The sequence below is a fragment of the Odocoileus virginianus genome, chromosome 12 (assembly GCF_023699985.2).
Source record: "Odocoileus virginianus isolate 20LAN1187 ecotype Illinois chromosome 12, Ovbor_1.2, whole genome shotgun sequence".
Classification (NCBI taxonomy): Eukaryota; Metazoa; Chordata; class Mammalia; order Artiodactyla; family Cervidae; genus Odocoileus; species Odocoileus virginianus.
Window position 1 is genome coordinate 32,917,373 of NC_069685.1, and position 22,349 is coordinate 32,939,721.

At 35.6% G+C, this 22,349-nt stretch overlaps 1 protein-coding gene across 7 annotated transcripts in view; it reads right to left on the reverse strand.

The window, feature by feature from the left end:
* Window positions 1-985: 985 nt before the first annotated feature.
* Window positions 986-22,349, reverse strand: part of BLTP1 (bridge-like lipid transfer protein family member 1) — a 198,188-nt gene continuing 176,824 nt past the window's right edge. For all 7 annotated transcript variants that reach the window (XM_070474895.1, XM_070474896.1, XM_070474897.1 and 4 more), the window contains 13 exons: window positions 21,473-21,652; window positions 19,643-19,780; window positions 18,700-18,957; window positions 17,633-17,783; window positions 17,063-17,220; window positions 16,759-16,951; window positions 16,317-16,534; window positions 13,229-13,480; window positions 12,353-12,556; window positions 10,505-10,699; window positions 9,949-10,083; window positions 3,420-3,585; window positions 986-1,732 (listed from right to left, as the gene is read on the reverse strand). In XM_070474895.1, the coding sequence (XP_070330996.1) occupies window positions 1,516-1,732; window positions 3,420-3,585; window positions 9,949-10,083; window positions 10,505-10,699; window positions 12,353-12,556; window positions 13,229-13,480; window positions 16,317-16,534; window positions 16,759-16,951; window positions 17,063-17,220; window positions 17,633-17,783; window positions 18,700-18,957; window positions 19,643-19,780; window positions 21,473-21,652 (2,465 nt within the window). In that variant the 3' untranslated portion in view covers window positions 986-1,515. The remainder of the gene's footprint in view (window positions 1,733-3,419; window positions 3,586-9,948; window positions 10,084-10,504; window positions 10,700-12,352; window positions 12,557-13,228; window positions 13,481-16,316; window positions 16,535-16,758; window positions 16,952-17,062; window positions 17,221-17,632; window positions 17,784-18,699; window positions 18,958-19,642; window positions 19,781-21,472; window positions 21,653-22,349) is intronic.

Sequence of the window (22,349 nt, forward strand, 5' to 3'; positions counted from 1 at the left end):
GAAACAGAGTTGATACTTGTCATTTTTTGGTAATCTCAATATCAACATAAAAACCATAGGAAATTTTTAACATTTAAGAACTTACTACTAGCACACTGTTTCTTTGAAGCAGAGAGTTAATACCTGAAGTACAACTCAAGGAATTAATTTAAAAAATTTTTACTTGTTTTATAAAGTAACTATCTTAGATACTTCTCTGGCAAGCTTGACCAATAGCAATAATATACATGTATAGCTCCCAACGCTAGAACTGCCAAGTGGGAAACAGAGATCAGGAAAATGATGCATAAGATGGTTTGGGGAAATAGAAAATTATGACTCTAGACACTAGGGTTTTAGTTCTGCTACTGAATTGCTGTGTGACCATACATAGCACTTCTTAATTCTCCCACCAACACTTACCATACATACGTATCTACATACATACCTGCACACACATACCCGTGGCTAAGTGTCTTAACTCTTGAGTTATTAATTTTTGAGTAGTTTTAATTTTGAGTAATTAATTTTTGATCTGTCAGAGAAAATAAGCACAAAAGTCTGCACCAGAGGCTTTCTTGAGGTGTTTTCTAGCTCATGGTACTTCAGTTCTACTGTTGATCCAACTGACCGTATTGACTTGGCTAGATTTCAAACCTGAGTTGTGATTAATAGTATTATAGCTACCTTTGAATGTTATATTTTGCTATTCCTTTTACAATTTTTTATTTATTATATGTATAGTATACAAATTCATATACACAAAGAATACATATAAATGTATAAAGAACACAGTATGATAGAATAGCTGTGTACTCACCAGTAGCTTAACAGAACAATACCTAGTATTTCTGAAGCCTCTGCTATGCCTCTCCCAGAGCTAATTTTTATAAGTATTAATTATTTCATATGAAATAATTAACTGACACAGTAACTGACACAGGAGGGGCATCTATTACTTGTAAAAATAAACTATAAAAGGAAGAAAAATCTCAAACAACTAGACTGAAATCAATTATTGTGACTTTATTACAGTAGTTACAAACAATACTTTAGTGGTATTTATTCATATCACAGTTACTCAAACTATATACAATAAGTATTTATACAAGTCTATGTTTCAAATAAAAAAGAAAAAGTAATTAATGTCCAAAAAAAATCCCTCACATTATCAACAAGATTTTTTCTAAAGTTATGGCCAATAATAAAGGAAATTCACAGTTATTCTGAAAATATTTTAAAGATGCAGGAATCATATTGCACATAATATAATTATAAACCTTACTGAACAGATTTGTATATTTTAATCTAGTTTTTCACAAAATTTACATTATCATGCAATACTTCACTGTGTACAGAATGGTTGAACTAGAATAAACAGGTTAAGTTACAAACTTAATATAATGGCCACAAAATTAAATTTTTTAAAGTTATATTTAAAATAATTTTATTATACAAACCCACCCACCCCCAACACTCCAGTGTAATAAAGCTTAACGGACAGAATCAAAGCTTGTTCACAGATTAAGTTACTGTTTAGTGTTCTTCTTTGTCTTTTCCTTTCTTTTCCTTTTCATCCTGTAGTGCAGTACCGAGTTTTTTAATAAGAACTGACAGAACCTTGTCCAGTGGGTCCATGACTCCTCTTTGAAGCCATTTAGGAATAGTAGTCCTGGCATGATGAAAGCCCAATTTTTGAAGAATATAATCAACGCCTACTGGGTCAATTTTTCTTCCAGTCCAAGAAATTAATCTAAAATAATGATAAATCATTATTATTAAGTATGGCGCCCTAGCACAGTCCTGAAGGTAAGTTCAGGAACATCACTAAGCCTCCAAAGTATGCTCAAGAAAAATATTTTCAATAGATAAAACTGACCATCTAACCTATAATTCCTAGATTCACTATAACAGCACTCAAAAACTGTGGGAGCCTACACAGCAGTGGAGTTTAGTGTGTTTCACTGATTGATTTATTTCAGGCCTCAAGTGATGTGGTCTTAAAGCCTTTAAAGGACACCTGTTTCACTCAAAGATTAACTTGGTGGGGTGGGGGAAATCCTTTCATGATGTACATGTATATCCATTTATGACGTTATACCCTTAAAGTATCTATTTTCTCAAGTACACTTCAATAAAACGGGGGGAGAAAAAGACTAAAATTTACTGTTTGCTATGTGCTAAACATCTTTGAAGAAGAATCATATTTCCTTCCATATAGAACAGCATTAATGAAATCCTCTTGGTCTTTCTCTGCCCCCTTACTGATGGTTTATCTACTCGGCAAATTAACAGAGGAAATGAGTAGGGTAATTAAGTACCCTCCTCACCACCTACTCTTTAGAAGCCATTTGTCTTAAACTGTTCTTCCATGCCAGAGATTTTTCAAGAACAGGCCCCCAAATAGTTAGCTCAAGACTGTTTATGGCTGCCTGTAACTAGGTGAGAAAGCAGGTCTGCTGACTGCACAACTCTAGCATCCCTCTGCCCCCAACCCCGAATCCCCCTGAGTGCTGTATCATTGAGACCCTGTAGGTAAGCCAGACCTGGACTTTGTAATAGAGACATTGTTGCCTGACACTAAACAACATTCTCTGTTCTCAGCTTTATCAGTATTAAAGCTGTCATTTTGATTTCTAGCTGCCTCTCACTATTTCAATTGATCCTGAACTTAGGTAGGGAAAAAGAGGGTATTAATCATTAGTCTGCTAAAACTGTAATAGTTATATGCTTTTGCATTAGTTAATTCATTTAACCATTATAACAACCCCGTATAAGGTAGGTAATACCGTTTTCCAAAATTTTCACATGAGGCAGCTATGACAGTTAGGTCCTTTGGCCCAGGTCACTTAGCCACTATGCTATATAGCTGGGCTTAGAGCAGAGCTTTTTAACCACATTCTCCACTACTATATCATATAACTTAACTAGTCTCTTGATAGTTTTCTAAAGAAGAAAAATAAATGTTTATGGCAAATTTAACCTTTTATTCTCATTTTAAGTTAAAAGATAGTCAATTTCACTATATTTGAGATTTATATATACTAGCTTTTTGCACTAGGACCTTTGCAGTATCTTAATATTGCTCCTGAGTATTGACACTGTTAATATTTCTCTTATTAATACCAAAGTGCTTTTATTTGGTTACCACAAATTCTATTAAATACAGATAACTAACACAAAATATGCTATGTATTATGTAGCTCTGGTTATAACTGTTAATTAGCAGTGTGATAATATATTGATTGGGAATTATTCTAGGAGTGAAGCTGTACTATCACACCACATCAGAAAAGCAAAAAGTCGGCCGCTGTAGATGTTATAAGTGATTAACATGAAAATATTTGTTGGTAAACCACATTTAACCTACTGAATTATTTATAACCTTTTTCTCATAATATCTCATAGAAAATAGGTAAAAATATACACCCATTATTTACCTAAGAGTGGGTTCTAGATGCCACGTTTTGCACATAAAATCTCTCCAGTCCACAGTAGTGTAAGTGATGCTGTCTTCTCTGTCTTTGTCAGAGGAATTTTCATCATGAATGATAACTGGACTTTTCTGTCCTGGTCGAGTAGATAAAATCCGAGGTGGAAAAATAGCTATAATGAAAATGATGCGTTAATATTGCAAATACGTAAGGTGTATCTTACAAATTTATTTAAAATCACTATATGAACAAAGTAATTGGCTCTATTTTTATTTATGAACTGGCCAAAGCCTCATTTAGTTACATTTCTTAAAAAGTAGTATTTTAAAATAAGCCATAGATAAGTGCCAATTTTTGGTATTTCTTGGAGAAAGACACTATCAAAGTTATTTTAAATAGCTCTATTGAGATAAAATCCACTCATTTCAAGTGTATAACTCAATGGGTTTTTAATGTAATGGCCATACATACATATATATGTATATATGTGTGTGTGTGTATATATATATGTGTATATATATATACACATTTGAACAGTGGTACTAACTTAGGAGTTTTTCAGGTAAGCAGTTTTTTTCACTTTTCATAGTTGAGTACTCAAATGCTTTATGGAAAATGAAGACTTCATAAAAGATATATTTAAAATAAAATTGGAGACAAAGGTAGCTTACATATGATCTTTAATAAATAAATATGATGTCTATAGGGCCTGTAACTAGGTGAGAAAGACACAATTGGGCATAAAATATTATGAAATATGATATATATGTACCTCCGGTTATAACTATTAGCAGTGTGATAACATATTGATTGGGAATTAATCTAGGAATGAAGCTGTACTATCACACCACATCAGAATACAGATGTCTTCAGTTATTACTGTTCTGTTGCTCTGCTTTTGTTTATTGTGGTGGATACAGTAAGATAATTAATCTTGATGCTCTGGAAATATGTTGATTCTGCTCAAACATGTTGTTAAGAATTTTCTAAGGCATGTTTATATTTATTTTGGCCAAAACAACTTGCTTTAATTTTTAAAAGCAAAACATACTTAAAGCTATTAAAATATTTTTATTTATAATTAAAATCCCCATAGGTAATAATTTTGTTATTGTAATTTTAATAATCAAATGTTTCATCTTTCTTACTGAAATAAGTTCTTACAACAATTTCTATAAAAAATACACTTTTGAAAAGAAATAGTTTATGGAAGACAAATAAACTATTTCATAAAATGACAAAGGTTCCACATAATTTCTGAGGGAAAGAAATCTGGCAGGCATTCATATTTAGGTATACTAAAATAATATTGAACGTCACAGAACTTTAGAATCTGTTTCTCTGCATGAGGTTTAAATATTAAAGCAGAGAGAAAAACAGGAGGATAAACAGTGTCTGGTATATGCTGTTGCTCTATCTGAAGACTGGATCTATGGATGTTGTGCGTAGTCGCTCAGTTGTGTCTGGCTCTTTGCGACCCCATGGACTGTAGCCTGCCAGGCTCCTCTGTCCATGGACTTCTCCAGGCAAGAATATGTGTATCTATGTATATTATATCTAATATATCTAATATTTTCTGTTATATACTTGCAATCATTTTACCTGAAATATCTCATAAATTTCTCTCAGCCATATTATTGATTTCATTCTCCCTGAATTTTTGGTACATCTAGATTAAATAGTAATGGAAGAGCAATTCAATTTAAGTATGCTACTTTTGCACTCTTTCCACGTGGTCTTTTGATAATCTGTATCTTCTTCACTCACACATTTCATTGTGAGGCTATTTTGAAATATCTTCAAGATAAATTTTATATTTCTATCTTCTTGAAAAAAAATGAAGCAGTATTACAGGGTGACCTGAACAAATTTCATCTATTCCAAGCATTTTTTAAAAGCACATGTTTTAGCATTGTATATTCATATATAGTTGTACATTAAATATTTTAGAGTAAATAAAGACAATATATTTGGAGAGCATTCCATTTCATGACATTTCAAACTATCTCATTCTTTTAAACAGCTACAGAGTGTTTTATTTCATTGTATGGACACATTGTAATATAGTCAGCCAATTGCACATGGGTATTACGGTGACCATATGTTTCTTAGTGGGCAAACATTTAAGTTTCCAGCAAGGAAACCAATGTTATTTTACTCATAAAAACAAGATACCACTACTAAGAGCTAAGTAAGGAGATCCAACCAGTCCACCCTAAAGGAGACCAGTCCTGGGTGTTCATTGGAAGGACTGATGTCAAAGCTGAAACTCCAATACTTTGGTCACCTGATGCGAAGAGCTGACTCATTGGAAAAGACCCTGATACTGGGAAAGATTGAGGGCAGGAGGAGAAGGGGACGACAGAGGATAAGATGGTTGGATGGCATCACCGACTCAATGGACATGGGTTTGGGTGGATTCCGGGAGTTGGTGATGGACAGGGAGGCCTGGCGTGCTGTGGTTCATGGGGTTGCAAAGAGTTGGACACGACTAAGCGACTGAACCGAACTGAATTTATCTATAAAAATAATGTTCTGTGCATTACAAACAGATTTATCTTCTTTAATTCAATGTTCCCAATTATGTATATTAACTCGCTAACTTTATTATGTAGTGTAGTTGGTTCTCTAGTCATTTCATTTTGACTAGCAATATTTCCTCAAAGAGGTTTTCTTTTCCAACTTTGTGAGAATATCTTACCAGATATGATAATATACATGACGTATATGGAAACATTTTATAAAGTAAAAAACACCATTCACTTTGAGGTATAGTTAGGAAAAAATGCCATGTACCTAGCAGATACTCAGAAAGCCTATTAAACCGTCTTATTAATACATATTTATTGATATTTGTAACTAAAAAGAGGAAGGAGACACATTCCACTCATTTTATCACTGGACTATAAAAATTCATATCAGTTCAGTTCAGTTTAGTCGCTCAGTTGTGGCCGACTCTCTGCAACCCCATACACTACAGCAATCCAGGCCTCCCTGGCCATCACCAACTCCCAGAATTTACTCAAACTCATCTCCATTGGTCGGTTATGCCATCCAAACATCTCACCTTCTGTTGTCCCCTTCTCCCACCTTTAACCTTTCCCAGCATCAGGGTCTTTTCCAGTGAGTCAGTTCTTCGCATCAGATGGCCAAAGTATTGGAGTTTCAGCCTCAGCATCAGTCCTTCCAATGAATATTCATGACTGATTTCCTTTAGGATGGACTGCTTGGATCTCCTTGTAGTCCAAGGGACTCTCAAGAGTCTTCTCCAACACCACAGTTCAGAAGCATCAATTCTTCAGCACTCAGCTTTCTTTATAGTCCAACTCTCACATCCATACATGACTACTGGAAAAGCCATAGATTTATCTACATGGACCATTGTTTACAAAGTAATGTCTCTGCTTTGTAATATACTGTCTAGGTTGGTCATAACTTTTCTTCCAGGAGCAAGCGTCTTTTAATTTCATGTAATTTCATGGCTGCAGTCACCAACTGCAGTGATTTTGGAGACCCCCAACATAAAGTCTGTCACTGTTTCCCCATCTACTTGCCATGAAGTGATGGGACTGGATGCCATGCTCTTAGTTTTCTGAATGTTGAGTTTTAAGCCAACTTTTTCACTCTCCTGTTTCACTTTCTTCAAGAGGCTCTTTAGTTTCACTTTCTGCCATTAAGGGTGGCGTCATCTGCATACCTGAGGTTTTGATATTTTTCCTGGCAATCCTGATTCCAGCTTGTGCTTCATCCAGTCCAGTGTTTCTCATGATGTATTCTGCATATAAGTTAAATAAGCAGGGTGACAATATAAAGCCTTGACGTACTCCTGTCTTGATTTTGCACCAGTCTGTTGTTCCATGTCCGGTTCTAACTGTTGCTTCTTGACCTGCATACAGATTTCTCAGGAGGCAGGTCAGGAGGTCTGGTATTCCCATCTCTTGAAGAATTTCTGCAGTTTGTTGTGATCCACACAGTCAAAGGCTTTGGCATAGTCAAGAAAGCAGAAGTAGATGTTTTTCTGGAACTCTCTCACTTTATAGATGGTCCAGCAGATGTTGGTAACTTGATGTCTGGTTCCTCTGCCTTTTCTAAATCCAGCTTGAACATCTGGAATTTCATGGTTCACGTACTTTTGAAGCCTGGCTTGGAGAATTTTGAGCATTACTCTGCTAGCATGTGAGATGAGTGCAACTGTGTGGTAGTTTGAGCATTCTTTGGTATTGCCTTTCTTTGGCATTGGAATGAAAACTGACCTTTTCCAGTCCTGTGGCCACTGCTGAGTTTTCCAAATTTGCTGGCATATTGAATGCAGCACTTTCACAGCATCATCTTTCAGGATTTGAAATAGTGCAACTGGAATTCCATCACCTCCACTAGATTTGTTCATAGTGATGCTTCCTAAGGCCCACTTGACTTCATATTCCAGCATGTCTGGCCCTAGGTGAGTGATCACAGCATCGTGGTTATCTGGGTTGTGAAGATCTTTTTTGTATAGTTCTTCTGTGTATTCTTGCCACCTCTTCTTCATATCTTCTGCTTCTGTTAGGTCTGTACCATTTCTGTCGTTTATTATGCTCATCTTTGCATTAAATGTTCCCTTGGTATCACTAATCTTCTTGAAGAGATCTCAAGTCTTTCCCATTCTGTTATTTTTCTCTGTTTCTTTGCATTGATCGCTGAGGAAGGCTTTCGTATCTCTCCTTGCTACTCTTTGGAACCCTGCATTCAAATGGGTGTATCTTTCCTTTTTTCCTTTGCCCCTAACTTCTCTCCTATTTTGTATTTGACAAGGCTATTTGTAAGGCCTCGTCAGACAACCATTTTGCCTTTTGGCATTTCCTTTTCTTGGGGATGGTCTTGATCCCTGCCTCCTCTACAATGTTACGAACCTCCATCCATAGTTCTTCAGGCACTCTATCAGATCTAATCCCTTGAATCTATTTGTCACTTCCACTGTATAATCATAATGGATTTGATTTAGATCATACCTGAGTGGTCTAGTGGTTTTCCCTACTTTCTGCAATTTAAGTCTGAGTTTGGCAATAAGGAGTTCATGATCTAAGCCACAGTCAGCTCCTGGTCTTGTTTTTGCTGACTGTATAGAGCTTCTCCATCTTTGCCTGCAAAGAATATAATCAGTTTGATTTCGGCATTGACATTCTGGTGATGTCCATGTGTAGAGTCTTCTCTTGTGTTCTTGGAAGAGGATGTTTGCTATGACCAGTGTGTTCTCTTGGCAAAACTCTATTAGCCTTTGCCCTGCTTCATTCTGTACTCCAAGGCCAAATTTGCCTGTTTCCGGGTATTTCTTGACTTCCTAATTTTGCATTCCGGTCCCCTATAATAAAAGGACACCTTTTTTAGGTGTTAGTTCTAGAAGGTCTTGTAGGTCTTCATAGAACCATTCAACTTTAGCTTCTTCAGCATTTCTGGTCGGGGCACAGATTGGATTACTGTGATGGTTTGCCTTGGAAATGAACAGAGATCATTCTGTCATTTTTGAGGTTGCATCCAAGTACTGCATTTTGGACTCTTTTGTTGACTATGATGGATACTCCATTTCTTCTAAGGGATTCTTGCCCACAGGAGTAGATATAATGGACATGAGTTAAATTCACCCATTCCAGTTCATTTTAGTTTGCTGATTCCTAAAATGTCAATGTTCACTCTTGCCATCTCCTGTTTGACCACTTCCAATTTGCCTTGATTCATGGACCTAAATGGCAATCCACTCCAGTACTCTTGCTTGGAAAATCCCATGGACTGAGAAGCCTGGTTGGCTACAGTCCATGGGGTCGCAAAGAGTCAGACACAGCTGAGCAACTTTACTTTCCCTTTTCTTTCAATATTCCAGGTTTCTATGCAATTTTGCATTGTACAGCATCAGACTTGACTTCTATCACCAGTCACATCCACAACTAGATGTTGTTTTTGCTTTGGTTCTGTGTCTTCATTCTTTCTGGAGTTATTTCTCCAGTGATCTCCAGTAGCATATTGGGCACCTACCAACCTGGGGAGTTCATCTTTCAATGTTGTATCTTTTTGCCTTTTCATACTGTCCATGGGGTTCTCAAGGCAAGAATACTGAAGTAGTTTGCCATTCCCTTCTCCAGTGGACCACGTTTTGTCAGAACTCTCCACCATGACCTGTCTGTCTTGTGTGGCTCTACATGGCATGGCTCATAGTTTTGCTGAGTTAGATAAGGCTGTGGTTTATGTGATCATATTGGTTAGTTTTCTGTGATTGTGGCCTTCAGTCTATCTGCCCTCTGATGGAAAATGATAAGAAGGTTTTGCAAGCTCCCTGATGGGAGAGACTGACTGAGGGGGAAACTGGGTCTGGTTTTGATGGGCCAATGAAGATAACGTCGACCTCCTTCAAGAAGTCCCATGCATGTGTTGCTATACTCAGTGCGTCCAACCCTGCAGCAGGCCACTGCTGACCCACGCCTCCGCCAGACTCATGGGTATTCATGAGCAAGGCTGGGTCAAATTCATGTAAATGGTAGTGAAAAAAACCAACTATGTTACCCACCTTTTTCTTTTTCTTTAAGATAAGCTGACACTAAATCATGAAGAAACATGATGAGCTCAGCATCCATCGTCACACAGATGTGGTCAGTGAACTCTGTCACCACACTGCATTCTACCTTTGGCTTCAGGCTGGCATCTGCAATGGCAGAGTTCTTTTATATTAAAAGATTGTTGAAATAAGTTCCTTTTCCCATTAACAAAGGATTTACATGGTTAGACTGTAAAGGCATCCACTTAAATGCAACTATAGAGAAACCAGTAGTTTCTGTATGTGATTTATAGGATGATGATGATAATTTACGAGCATTATAGAAGTATATGTTATTTAGTCCTCATAAAAACCTAATGAAGTCCTGTTAGCTCCATTTGAGGAAGAGGCACAAATGGAGTACATTTTTTGCCAGATGTCATATAGCTGGTATGAATATAAATCAGTTTAAACCAGAAAACCAGTTTCATTATAAAACAAAAATAATCTTTGGGGAAAAAGGGAAGCTTGAAGATCCTGTAGAATTTTCTTAGTTAACTTTAGAAACTAAAGGTTGTTTTCCACATACCCTGTAATGAAGGTTCTTGTGGTTCTTGAACATGAATGGATTTAAAGTCAAGCTGCATTCTTGGTAGTGCAAAGATTGTCTCTGTTTCATGATTGTAGCTAGAACCTCCTCTAAATCCGCTGAGCAAACTAGAATTCTTCACTGTTGTGCTATTCTCAGTGTTATTAGCATCAACATTACGAAGCAGGTTTAGCTCTACAAGCATAATAAAGACAGTAAGAATCAAATTAATAGGCATTGATAAGCATATAGCGGTCATGACACTGATATACAGAACTTTTATCATTTCAAAAGATGGAAAATGAAGACTTTTTTAAGAAGAGGCATATTAAAGCTTTGGCTTTGAGACTGGTTATATACCATATAGATATATAAATACGTGTGCTGTGCTCAGTCACATGTCATGTGCTTGGTCGGTCACATGTGTCTGACTTTTTGCTACCCCATGGACTGTAGCCCACCAGGCTTCTCTGTCCATGAAATCTTCCAGGCAAGAATACTGGAATGGGGTGCCATTTCCTACTCCAGGGGATTTTCCTGACCCAGGGATTGCACTTGAGTCTCTGGCATCCCCTGCACTGGCAGGCAGATTCTTACCACTAGTGCCACGTGGGAAGCCCCCAGATATTAATATGGACACATGTATTTATATATACATCCATACACAAATGGACTAATTGGTGGCTCAGACTGTAAAGAATCCACCTGTCACTATTCTCAATACTGAAGATTTTATAACATGGTTTTGGATAAATCCAACACATTTTTTGTTTCTTAAACTTTGAATATTATTCTCAGTTGAAATCATATCTGAATTTAAGAGCTTTATTAACCTCAAAGTTTTTCATAGATTAAATAATTCTCTCTTATAAGGTATGATTAAATACAACCCTGATCTTGGGAGTAGGTATAAGTCCTGAGTTTCCCCAACATATGTGCTGTGGTAACATCAGAGTTGTCTTATAAAAATTAGCATTTTCTAGTTACACAGGTAGCAGTTCAGTATGCTAACAGCCCTCCACAGTATCCCAGTCCAAAAGAATTCCTTCCCCCAAAGTGTCTTATTTAGAAGGTAGAATAATCAATACATGCAGAATTTTCTAATTTACTTCCTTATCCTCTTTTGTTCTCAGAACATTTTTAATAGTCTTTGATCCCTAGGTTTGCTAGGGCATAGCAACTATTTTCCACAAGGCCCAAGCCATCTTTTCCACTCTGAAAAGAAGTCATTTTTAAGCAAAACATTAAAGTCTTAACATGTCTCAGTTTAGTCAGCTTTTCAATACAGATGAAATGATTGATAAAAAGCAGTACTCTAAACTGTAACAGAAAAACAACCGCAGAATAAGAATTTTCATGACTGCGTGACTGCAAGACCAGTGAATCTAATCAAATGAAAAATTCATCAAAAGCACTCTTTATTAAACTTATGACTTCACTAGAATACTAATATTTAGTTTCATTTTATTCCAGCCATCTGAACTTTGTGTTATTGTTATTTAGTTGTGTAATAACTTTCCCAAACCTCCAATTGTGAACATTAGTATAAAAATATCTTTTCAAATTATAATAAACTTAATTTCACTATGTAAACCAATTTTATTTTGAATGTTTTCATTACATTGAAAATAATTTTAGTCCATGAGATGTTTGTTGCACTGCTAGGGTGTTGAATCATGTAGTAATATTGCTACTTATAGTGCTGGAATAAAATGAAGCTTGTTGAAAGAAATGGAAATGCTCCCTCCACTTTAATTAATGCTCCCTCCACTTAAATTCTAAACACAGTCAACAGAACCAAAAATAGAGAATGCAAAACAGATCTTTCCAAAGAATCAAACTTTTAACCTTCATTCCTTGTGGCCGTAACATAATTGAACCATTCTTTCACACTTGCTACTCCATGGGGTGGATTTTCATGGCGACGCCTGGTTATCTTGGTTATTGTTGCCATAGGACTTTCCAATGCACCACATGGTTTGGTAACCATGGTATTATGGCCCAGATGAAAATCCAGTGTTTGTACAATATATGTAGAGTGATCACTAGAGCCTAGAGGGGGGAACAAGTTTCTTAATGTAACAAACTATATTTTAGATGGAAGAGAGTTGTGGCCCTAGAGCAATAGATTCAGCTAGGTAAGTCATACATAGAGAAGGGTTGTAAAAATAGTACATTAAGTGAGAAAAAAAATCAAACTTTTTCTTTTAGTTATAACTGGATTTATCCCCAAGAAGATGAAGAACATTAACCGTTTATTTCCTTCATCATTAAGAAATTGAGAGTAGAAAATTAAAGCTAAAGGAAACTGTAGATAGAGGCAGAAGTACAGCCTTGTCCATAGAAGCTTCGTAAAAAGTCCTGACTGGCAGTAGTTTCCTTACACTGCCACTGTGTGCTGTCCTCTCTTCATGTTTCTCTAAGAGGTGTTTACAATAACTGTGACTAACTATGACCAGCCATGGCAGCAGAAATTTAATTGCCTAAGTGAAAAACAGAATAAGATGGTAAATTCAGAAATAGGCCCTTTAACATGTGCCAGACCTCATAGATACTGACTCACTGACAGTAAACTCCTTAACATGTCAGGTACATAATAATAGAGATGGATTTCAGAAGTATCATAAGAAATATAAACAAATGATATGGGAAAAGAAAATTACTTTGTCATATATAATCATATAAGGAGATGGGTAAAAGTGAAAGCTGAGAATGGCAGTTTACCATCTTCCCATATTTTCTGAGCTTCAGTCCAAAAAGCAATATTTGGTTCCTCTAAATGAAAAAGGGCCCAGGATTTTGAACGGAAATTTGGGCCATGAAAACAAGCTAGTGTCATGTGATTTCCATGTAAGCTCATTGATCCTCCAAACTGCATTCCATCTTCAGGTAACGGAATCTGAAATAAGGATATGTGGCACCCTGATACCACCTTCAATACTCCAGGCCAATGTCGATGATGCGCTGCATCGAGCACTGCAAGAAAACAAAAAACCATTTATCCCGAAGTGTCTCATGAACATCCTGAGTGCTGGGTAGGAAGACAGCACATGGCTACTTTCTACAACTAAAGTGACTTAGATAAGGGATAAAACAATTCAGTCCCTGGTTAACATTAAGCGAAAGCTAATAAGGATACAGTCTTGGAAAAGATGCTGTGTAAAAATGGATAGAACTAAGGAAAGTAACAATCTTTTAATAATAATGATAACTAATGCTTCTGTAATAATGATTTATAAAGTGCCTGCATGAAGTTTTATGCAATTCTCACAGTAACTTTATAAACGAGGTGTGTCATCTAGAGAAAACACCTAGTTTACAGGAGAGGGGTTAAGTAAACCAGTGATCAGAGAAGACCTAGATATCAAAGGCAGATGCCTGATTTTAAGTACTTTAAAAAAAAATCTTTTATAACCTTGCTACTCAAAAGTGAGGTCTGAGAACCAGCAGCATCAGCATCACTTGGGAGTTTGTTAGAAATTCACTCTTATGTCTATTCCATATTTACTGTATCAGAATCTGCATTTTAATAAGATCTCCAGGTGTTTCAGATGCACATTAAAGTTCAAGGAGAGCTAATCAGATACACAGTTGAACACTGAACAACATGGGGGTTGATATACAGGGACACTGAACCTCCACAAAGTCAAAAATCCATGTATTACTTAAAGTTGGCCCTTCATATCCACACTTCCATCAGGATTCAACCAGGCATAGATCGTGTAGTACCACAGTACTCATTACTATTAAAAAACTGTGTGTGGGCCTGCAAATCTCACATGTTTCTCACTGTACAGTTCATATTTGTATTACCCATGTTTTCTACAGTTCTCATTCTGGATCCATCTAAAGATCATGCATTGTATTTAGTTTGCATATCTCTTTAGTTTCCTTTAATCCAAGACAACTCCTTAAGCCTGTTTGTTTGTTGTCCATGACAAAGGTTTTTGGAAAAGTCTAGGCCAGACACTTTGGGGAACATCCATCTGTTAATTTATGTCTGATACCAATTCCAGTTTAAAGGTAATGCAGGGACTTGGAGAACAAGATAAATGAAACCACAAAAAGACAAGTGAAAGAAAGACTGAAAAAGTAGGATATTCTGCAGGACAATTGGTCAAGTCTCTTAGCAAGTCAAGTCATTAAAAAAGGGACTAAATTCAGTAGAATTTAAAAAGAGTAAAGAAACATAACTATTTTTAACCTGTGATCTTCAATTGGATATACTGGTTTGGATAACCTAGCTGGGTTTAAGGTCAGTTGCCAACTGTGATGAGGTGGCTAGAGGAGATAATGTAACGGAAAGTTTGAGATTGTTGACTGGAAAAGGTTACAAAACAATATGAATAATAGTCTGGTAAACAGTATATATATGTATGTATACGTGTGTGTGTATGTGTGCACACACATGTGTGCCTAGAAAAGTATCTGAAAGTATATACTCTATATAAAGTAATCACAGTAATGATTGTGATTGTGAGGTTTTTATTTTTTGCTTGGATATGTACATTCTTTCCTAATGCACATTGTTTCCCAATGCACATGTACTGCTTCTGTGATAATAAATCATTAAAAGTTATCCTACTACAGACTACTTTGCACTTTTAACTCTATCAATCTAGTTAAAGCCACCACTGTCTTTTGCCTGGACTCTCAGGATATCCTCCTTACAATGGTATTAAGTGTAAGTGTGTAGTAATAGCAGTTATTGTAGTAATAGTGATTACTGCAGTGATTTCCTTACTTTCATTCTTAACCACCTCGGTCTGTTCCCCACACAGAAGCCAGAGTGATGCTTTAAAAAGGATTATTTTTGTAAGAAGTAAATCAAATAGTATCACATCTGTTCAGAATTCTTCAGCAGCTCCCCAACATATTAATCTTATCTGCGGCTTCTTTGAATTCATGTTCAGTAGTTTCCTGCTTGCTCACTGTTTCACCACAGTGGGCCACCTTAATGATCATCAAACAAGCAAGTTTCCTCCCAACTGTAGGGGCTTTGCACCTTCTCATAGGTCGCTTTGCCTAGAACTGTTCTTCCAAGATCTTAGCCTAGCTCTTTCATTTTAGAAAAGGTTTCCTTTACCACCCTTTCTAAAATATTTATCCTCACAGACTGTCATTCTCTATATTCTTCCCCTGCCTTGTTCTTTTTCTCAGCACTTCTCTCTACCTGAAATTATCTTACACACTTAGTTATTAGTTATGGTCTGTCTCTCCCATTAAAATTTAATGGAGAATAGGAACTTTCTTCACTAGTAGATCCCCTATGCCTAAAACAGTGCTTAAGAACATAGTTGATACATAATATTTGAATTACTGATTGAAAATAATATACTGTGTAACATGACACAGCCAATAAATCCAAATTCAGACATTCTGATTCCATGGCCCATGCTCTGAACCAGAACATGGTATTATCATAATTAGTATTCAAGAGCATGGAGTATAATTGAATGTATTAAATAATCAAATGAATATGAATAATGTAATAAGAAATACAATGTAAGTTATTCAGAATCAAAATCATTAGTTCTAAGTAATTATGTAAAAAGTATTAATTTGTAATATAGTGATGTAGTTTGCAATAATGGTATGATTAGAGATGGACTGTGGCAGGGGAGATAATGAATGAATGTCTTTCCAAATGATGGCTTCTAATTCCATTGGTGGGAAGGACATGAGTACTTTGCTGAGTGAGTAGGATATTAAGAGCATATGGACCCCTTTTTAAGTATGATATTTAATGTTTTAAATTAAAATTGTAACACACAGTGAAAGATATATAAAGTCTTAGTTTTATAACTCTTACATTGTTCTTGTGAACTTTTCTCTAGGTTATTAGTCATTGTTTTAGGTGGAAGATAAGGAACTGGTCCCCAGGTAGACAGAGCTCGTTTGCTGGTGTCAAACTGCTGAGTGAAAAATTCCTGGAGCTTCATTCCTATTTTTATCAGGTCTGGTGTAGTTGATCTTGATATCATTACTTGGAAAATATCCCACTTCAGATCTCCATGGACAAAAATTTCACTAGAGCATAAAACAGAGTCTTTTATCATACATCTTATAGAAAATAGTTTAAAAGCACCCCCCCAAAAAAATCTCTTCCCCATCAGCTTTTCATTCATATTAATTGTATGACATAAAAATCATGTAATTGCAGGAAAAATAGTTTGAGTCTTTTCATTGAATGATAGAAAATATGTTAAGAGCAGTCATGTAAAGTACTGAAAAAGTAATATTTCACTAAATACCTTTTATCAGTCATGCTTGAATCCAGTGTGTTATACAGATTTACTTTCCATTCATCTTGAAGTTTGAGGTCAGCATTACTGAAAATACCCATGAGAATACTTGAGCCCATGTAATCCACACGAGCTTCCGTAGAACCCATAGTAATTTGAATTTTGTGACTGGGTTGCTGGTTTGGATGTTCAGAAATATGAGCTAAAATAGAAACAATAATGACTTTTCACAGAAATGCCTAATAAAAACTCATCAAAATCAATTTTCAAATGCTTTTCTCAATATATTTTTCAGCTATAAATTTCAACATACCAACCATCTCCAAAGCATTTACATCTATAGTTCCTCCAACTACTCCTCCTTTAGAATCTAACTGTGATCTTCCCAGACCAACAGACATGCTTATTTCTCGATCTCGATTACTTCCTACTGACAGGCGGCCTTGGCTCTTCAAACCACTAGTTGTCCAGCTATCAAAAAGAAAAAAGGCTTATTAAATAGACATATGGCTTCCAATGTCATGAATTAAAACAGGAGTTATACGATTTCAAAAAAAAATTGGACAATGAAAATACATTTTTTATAAAAACTATGGTAAACATTTGAATATTAATAATGATGCTTTCTTCTTAGCTAGAAAATTATGCTATTTTCCTTATTTTCTATCTTTTTAGAGCACATATTTCATGCTGTTTTTATGTTACAGTATCTTTAGGATTAAACCATTTTCAGGATAAAGCAATTTATAATTTATCTATTGTCTTTACTGTCTGAAACATTTCAGCATTTGAAAAAGGTTTTGTATTGCTCTACAACAATGAGAAAAATTATATATGATGATTAAATATATTTTCTTTGTATCTTTGTATCTGAATAGCTTACGTTGTATTTCCCATTACATTACTCATATTCATTTGAACGTTTAATTGCTTCAAGTTGATAGCAAACACGACAAGTGTTTCCCATGGGGTCCCTTGTTGGCTTGCTGCTTTGTTTGATTTGTTAAAAGGAGTTGATGTTTTTGAAAGTGAATCTAAAAATAGAACATAAAATGTACATTTATTTATATAGATGTTCAGCCAATTACAAAGCAAAGATCACTCTTATTACTATAATCCAAAAAGTAAAATTATGATATTTTTGTGTTAAAGCTAACTAACATTTATTAGCTGTCACACTATCTCTAAAATAGTATTTACCATTTACTGACTGTTCAGTTTTACTTCTTGAAAGCTCATAAAGTTCTGTATGATCTCCATTTCATATGAGGAGATGCTGGTGTGCATGACAGACAGCAGCACAGGTCATTTATCACCCTAAGACTTTCCTAACAAAGGCAAAAATCATGTTGCTGCTGCCAAAAAGAACTTGGAAGGCCGGTACCATTATGAAATGCAGAGGCTCACCAGGATGCCTGTCTTCTGTCTGTCTTCTGTGTTCTTATGGACTCAGTATGCATCTTGAGTCCTGGGTTTGCTCATTATACTCTGTAATTATACTCTATAATCTATTACCTTGTGACATTAACTGTACCATTTTATGTACTTAGACACCAAGTTGAGTGTTGAGCACATAAGAAAGTTAAAAACTAGCTGAATAAAAGAATGACTTAACTTTTTCAATATCAAGTACCTTTTACAACACTGTAGGTTTGTTTTACTTCTAACAATAATTACCATATGGAGCATGCTAACACTATGCTCATTTCTTTCTCCTTATCCCTTTTCAAAGCAACTAGCCATCCAGCTCTCTCATCTATTAGCAAATACTGTGAAGTGTGTGTATGTGTGTGTTGTTGCATTTGGGACTCCTCCCCCCACCCCACATCTTCCATAAAAACCTCTAAGAGAATCTCTTCCTGCAGTTGGGGCAAAAATCTGGTAGTGACTAATTAAGATTTTTATATTAGGAGCTCTAGAGGGCTACTGATAACAAAAGAACAGTGTTACCTCTTCGGGGAACTGAAGAATCGGACACACTCCTTGACCTTATGGAAGCTGGGGATTTTAGGCTCTGTGCTGCTGTCCCTGGTGACATGGTGCTGCTCGTCATATGCTCATTGAACACATTAGGTGACTGAGGCATGTGGGTGAAGGAGGCTGACTGACTAGGCTGCTCCCACGTCCTGCAATAAGCTTTTCTTGATGATTCGGGAGAAAGGTGTTGGCTTACACCTTCAATGGAATCAGGTGTCCCTGGGCCAGATGCTAAAAGGAAAGTAGATAACAAAAACAAAATTAACAGGATAATATCTCCATGCCATAAAACAAGAAATTTCACCACTCCACCACTTCTAATCACATTTTATATTTCTTCAAGTTCTCTGAAAACTATACAATGTCCAGTCTGCAAAGTTCCAGTATGTTATTTAATTCTCACAGAAGATATATGAGAAGGGTAGGGCAGACACTGTCCTATATTACAGATGAGGGAACAGACCTAGAATCCAAATTTCTAATATTTTCTACTGTATAATGCTAACTCTTAACTTTCACTTACACAGTGTAATACTACAGCAGTATCTATGTCGAAGAGAAAAAATGAAATATGGTAGCATGTCCCCAATATTTTCTATTTTCCATGTTTAACCATGATTAAGTTGGTTAAATTTATTCATGCATTTCCAGATTTTACGAGATTACAGGGTAATCATCACAGAACAAAATAATCCCCAAGGGAGCAAGCATTTTGTGCCCTCCGACCCTAGTACATTCCCAGTGGTTACCAGCACGTCAAAGGGGCTCCACTGACATTTACTGAATGAGTGAAACAACTGCAGGGTAGTTTACCAAGTAAGACAAAGTTTGTGTTATCAGTCATGGATCTTATCATTACTGTAATCAAAATTAAAAGCAGCCTAAGTATAATCTATAACTACATAAACAAGCTTACTTGGCAAATTGATAGTTTGGTCTCCAAGGAATAGGCGTCTTGCAATACTCCTCCTATACCAGGCTCTTGGAAATGCCAGAATTTCACTGAGGCGGCGCATGTCATATTTAAAGGAAGCAGACCCTATATCACAAACAGCTGATACATAAATAAAATTTGTTAGAACATATTTCCAAAACCTTTATATTTTCACATGGTAGATATAATATTACACAACTGAATTATAATTCTGTTACAATTCTTGAAATACCAAAATTAGGTATATAGTATGATCAGTAAGTGATCATGTGTTCCTTTCACAGTTGATAAAAATAGCACATTCTAGCACCGTTAGTTCCATTTCCATTTTTAAGGTGAGAGCAAACTGGAATTCTGTTACCACTTTATCATGAAATTCTCACACAGGATCTGAGATCAGTCTTATAGACAGCTTCCAGTTTTAACACAGGGCCCCTCTCACATATGGAAGAGGAATAATCAGGATTAGCTAGAATACAGACTTCTTCAAAAGCAGCTGCAAACCAAGTAACCATATGGCAGAAGTTAGTATTTTGTTAGTATTTTGTGTATAATTTTGGTGGTTCTTTTTTTGTGGCAAGAATACTTAACATGAAATCTACCCTCGTAACAGATTTTTCAGTGTACAGTACAGTATTGCTATCTTTAAGGACAATGTTGTCATGCACTTCTTAAAAACTGCTAATGGCTTTTCCTTGCCCAAAGGATAAGAACCCCATTTTTTAGCATGGTATGAGTCCCCCTCACCCCACAGTCATGTCCTGGGCTGTTTTATCAGCTTTACCTCCAGTCAAGTCCTCCCTGTCTCTGGGCCCATCTACTTTGTACAACTAACTCAGTGTTCAGTTACACCTATACTTTAATTCAGTGAATCAAAGTATGATCCAAAAGCATACTTTTTGATGCCCTGACCATTAAATACCATGTTGCCATAGCCAAGAATATTCCTACATAATTTTGAAGACTGGCCCCAACATCATATCCTTTGTGAAACCTTCTCTCCTCTCATATGAAACAGAATTTGTTTCCTCCTCTTTAAGTAAACCTCTATTATAGGATTTGTCACACTGCACTGTAATTTGTCTACTCCTAAGACCTTGCCTTCCTAAGACCTTGCCTTATTCACATGGGCGTCTTCAAGCACCTAGCAGGGTGCCTGGCACAAGTTCACTGTAAAATACAGGCTCAATTATATGTTTGCTGAATGACCAAACATATATTGTGTTGAGTGGATTAAGTGTACTTACCTGTATTTGTTGGAATAATTTTTAAAGTTTTCACTCACTTAGTACTCTAAATTCTTCAAAATGTTCTACTCAATTTTAAATACTCAAATCACAGTGTACAGAAAATGAGCAAGTGATTTGTCCATCATATATAACTAGTTAGCTTTATAATAAAGCTAGTGATACACAGGTACACAACTCAAGATCTTAGGATACCAAGTAAAAAATTTTCAACACCCATTCCTCCTTAGTGTTTTAAGATTTTATAATTAAAAAATCAAAAAATAAGTCAGAAGTTGTACCAACTCATGGTAGAGAAGTGAAGAAGCAGTTTTTAGTGACTTAAATAGGCATATTTTGGCTCTTGGGTGATATTTCAATGTATGTATCTAGAAATCCTATTTATAACACTGATATCTCACTGGACTGAGATAGTACTTGGCTGGAAGTTGTTATTCTCCTTTAAATCAGTTTATCACTAAATGCTTAATATTATTAAATTATTTAATATTTAAACACTTAAAAGGAGGCCCTTATTTAATTCTGGAAAAACAATATTTCAATTAAAAAATATAAAATTGAATACCAGATATATTTATTAGTGTAGTATCCATTTTGCTTGCAGACTTGCTTACAGACTGACTTTCAAAAAATGAGGCACCTCCAGAACGCCTTATCCGAGACAAACTCACTTTTACAAACTCGAGATTTATACTGAGTGAGTCTTTTCGACCAGTGACTGAAGTGGGTTCTTCATCTACATTCCCTTAAAAAAAAAAAACACGTGAAAACACACATACACACACACACACACATATATATACACACAAATCCCCAACAACTAGTTACATGAAGTTATTCAATAGGCTATAATATGCTATTAATTAAAATCACTTAAATGAGGTTAAAAATTTAAGCAGAATGACATAATGAACATTAGACATTCCTAACAGTAATAGGTTCAAGTCCATAACCATAACTGGTGATTTTTACATCTCAACAAAAACCAGCACCTACATGGAGTGTGTCTATTATTTGTCTAAATAAGTTAATAACATTTGCTAATACCAACATCCTATGTATTTTTAGTGGTAAATCTGTACTTTAAAATGGCAGTGGAATTTAAGTTCACTAAATAAATAGTCATATTAAAGAATATCATTTTAAATAAACAAATGTGGTGATGTACAAATTTAGAATTTTAACTATTGACAGAATATAATTTTTTATACAAATAGCAATTTGATGAAACATTTAAACACTTAAGTAACATAAGTAACCTCATATCTGAAGAGATTACACAGTGTATATCACTTATAAAATACTTTGAATTTTAAAATCTTATATGATTTACCTACATTACTTATTTCATATTTCTGTTTATTTAATGTAGAGACAGGATAGATATTATCAAGAAGAAAAATAAAGTTTCTGATCTCATTTTATATCCATTAATTAAAGAT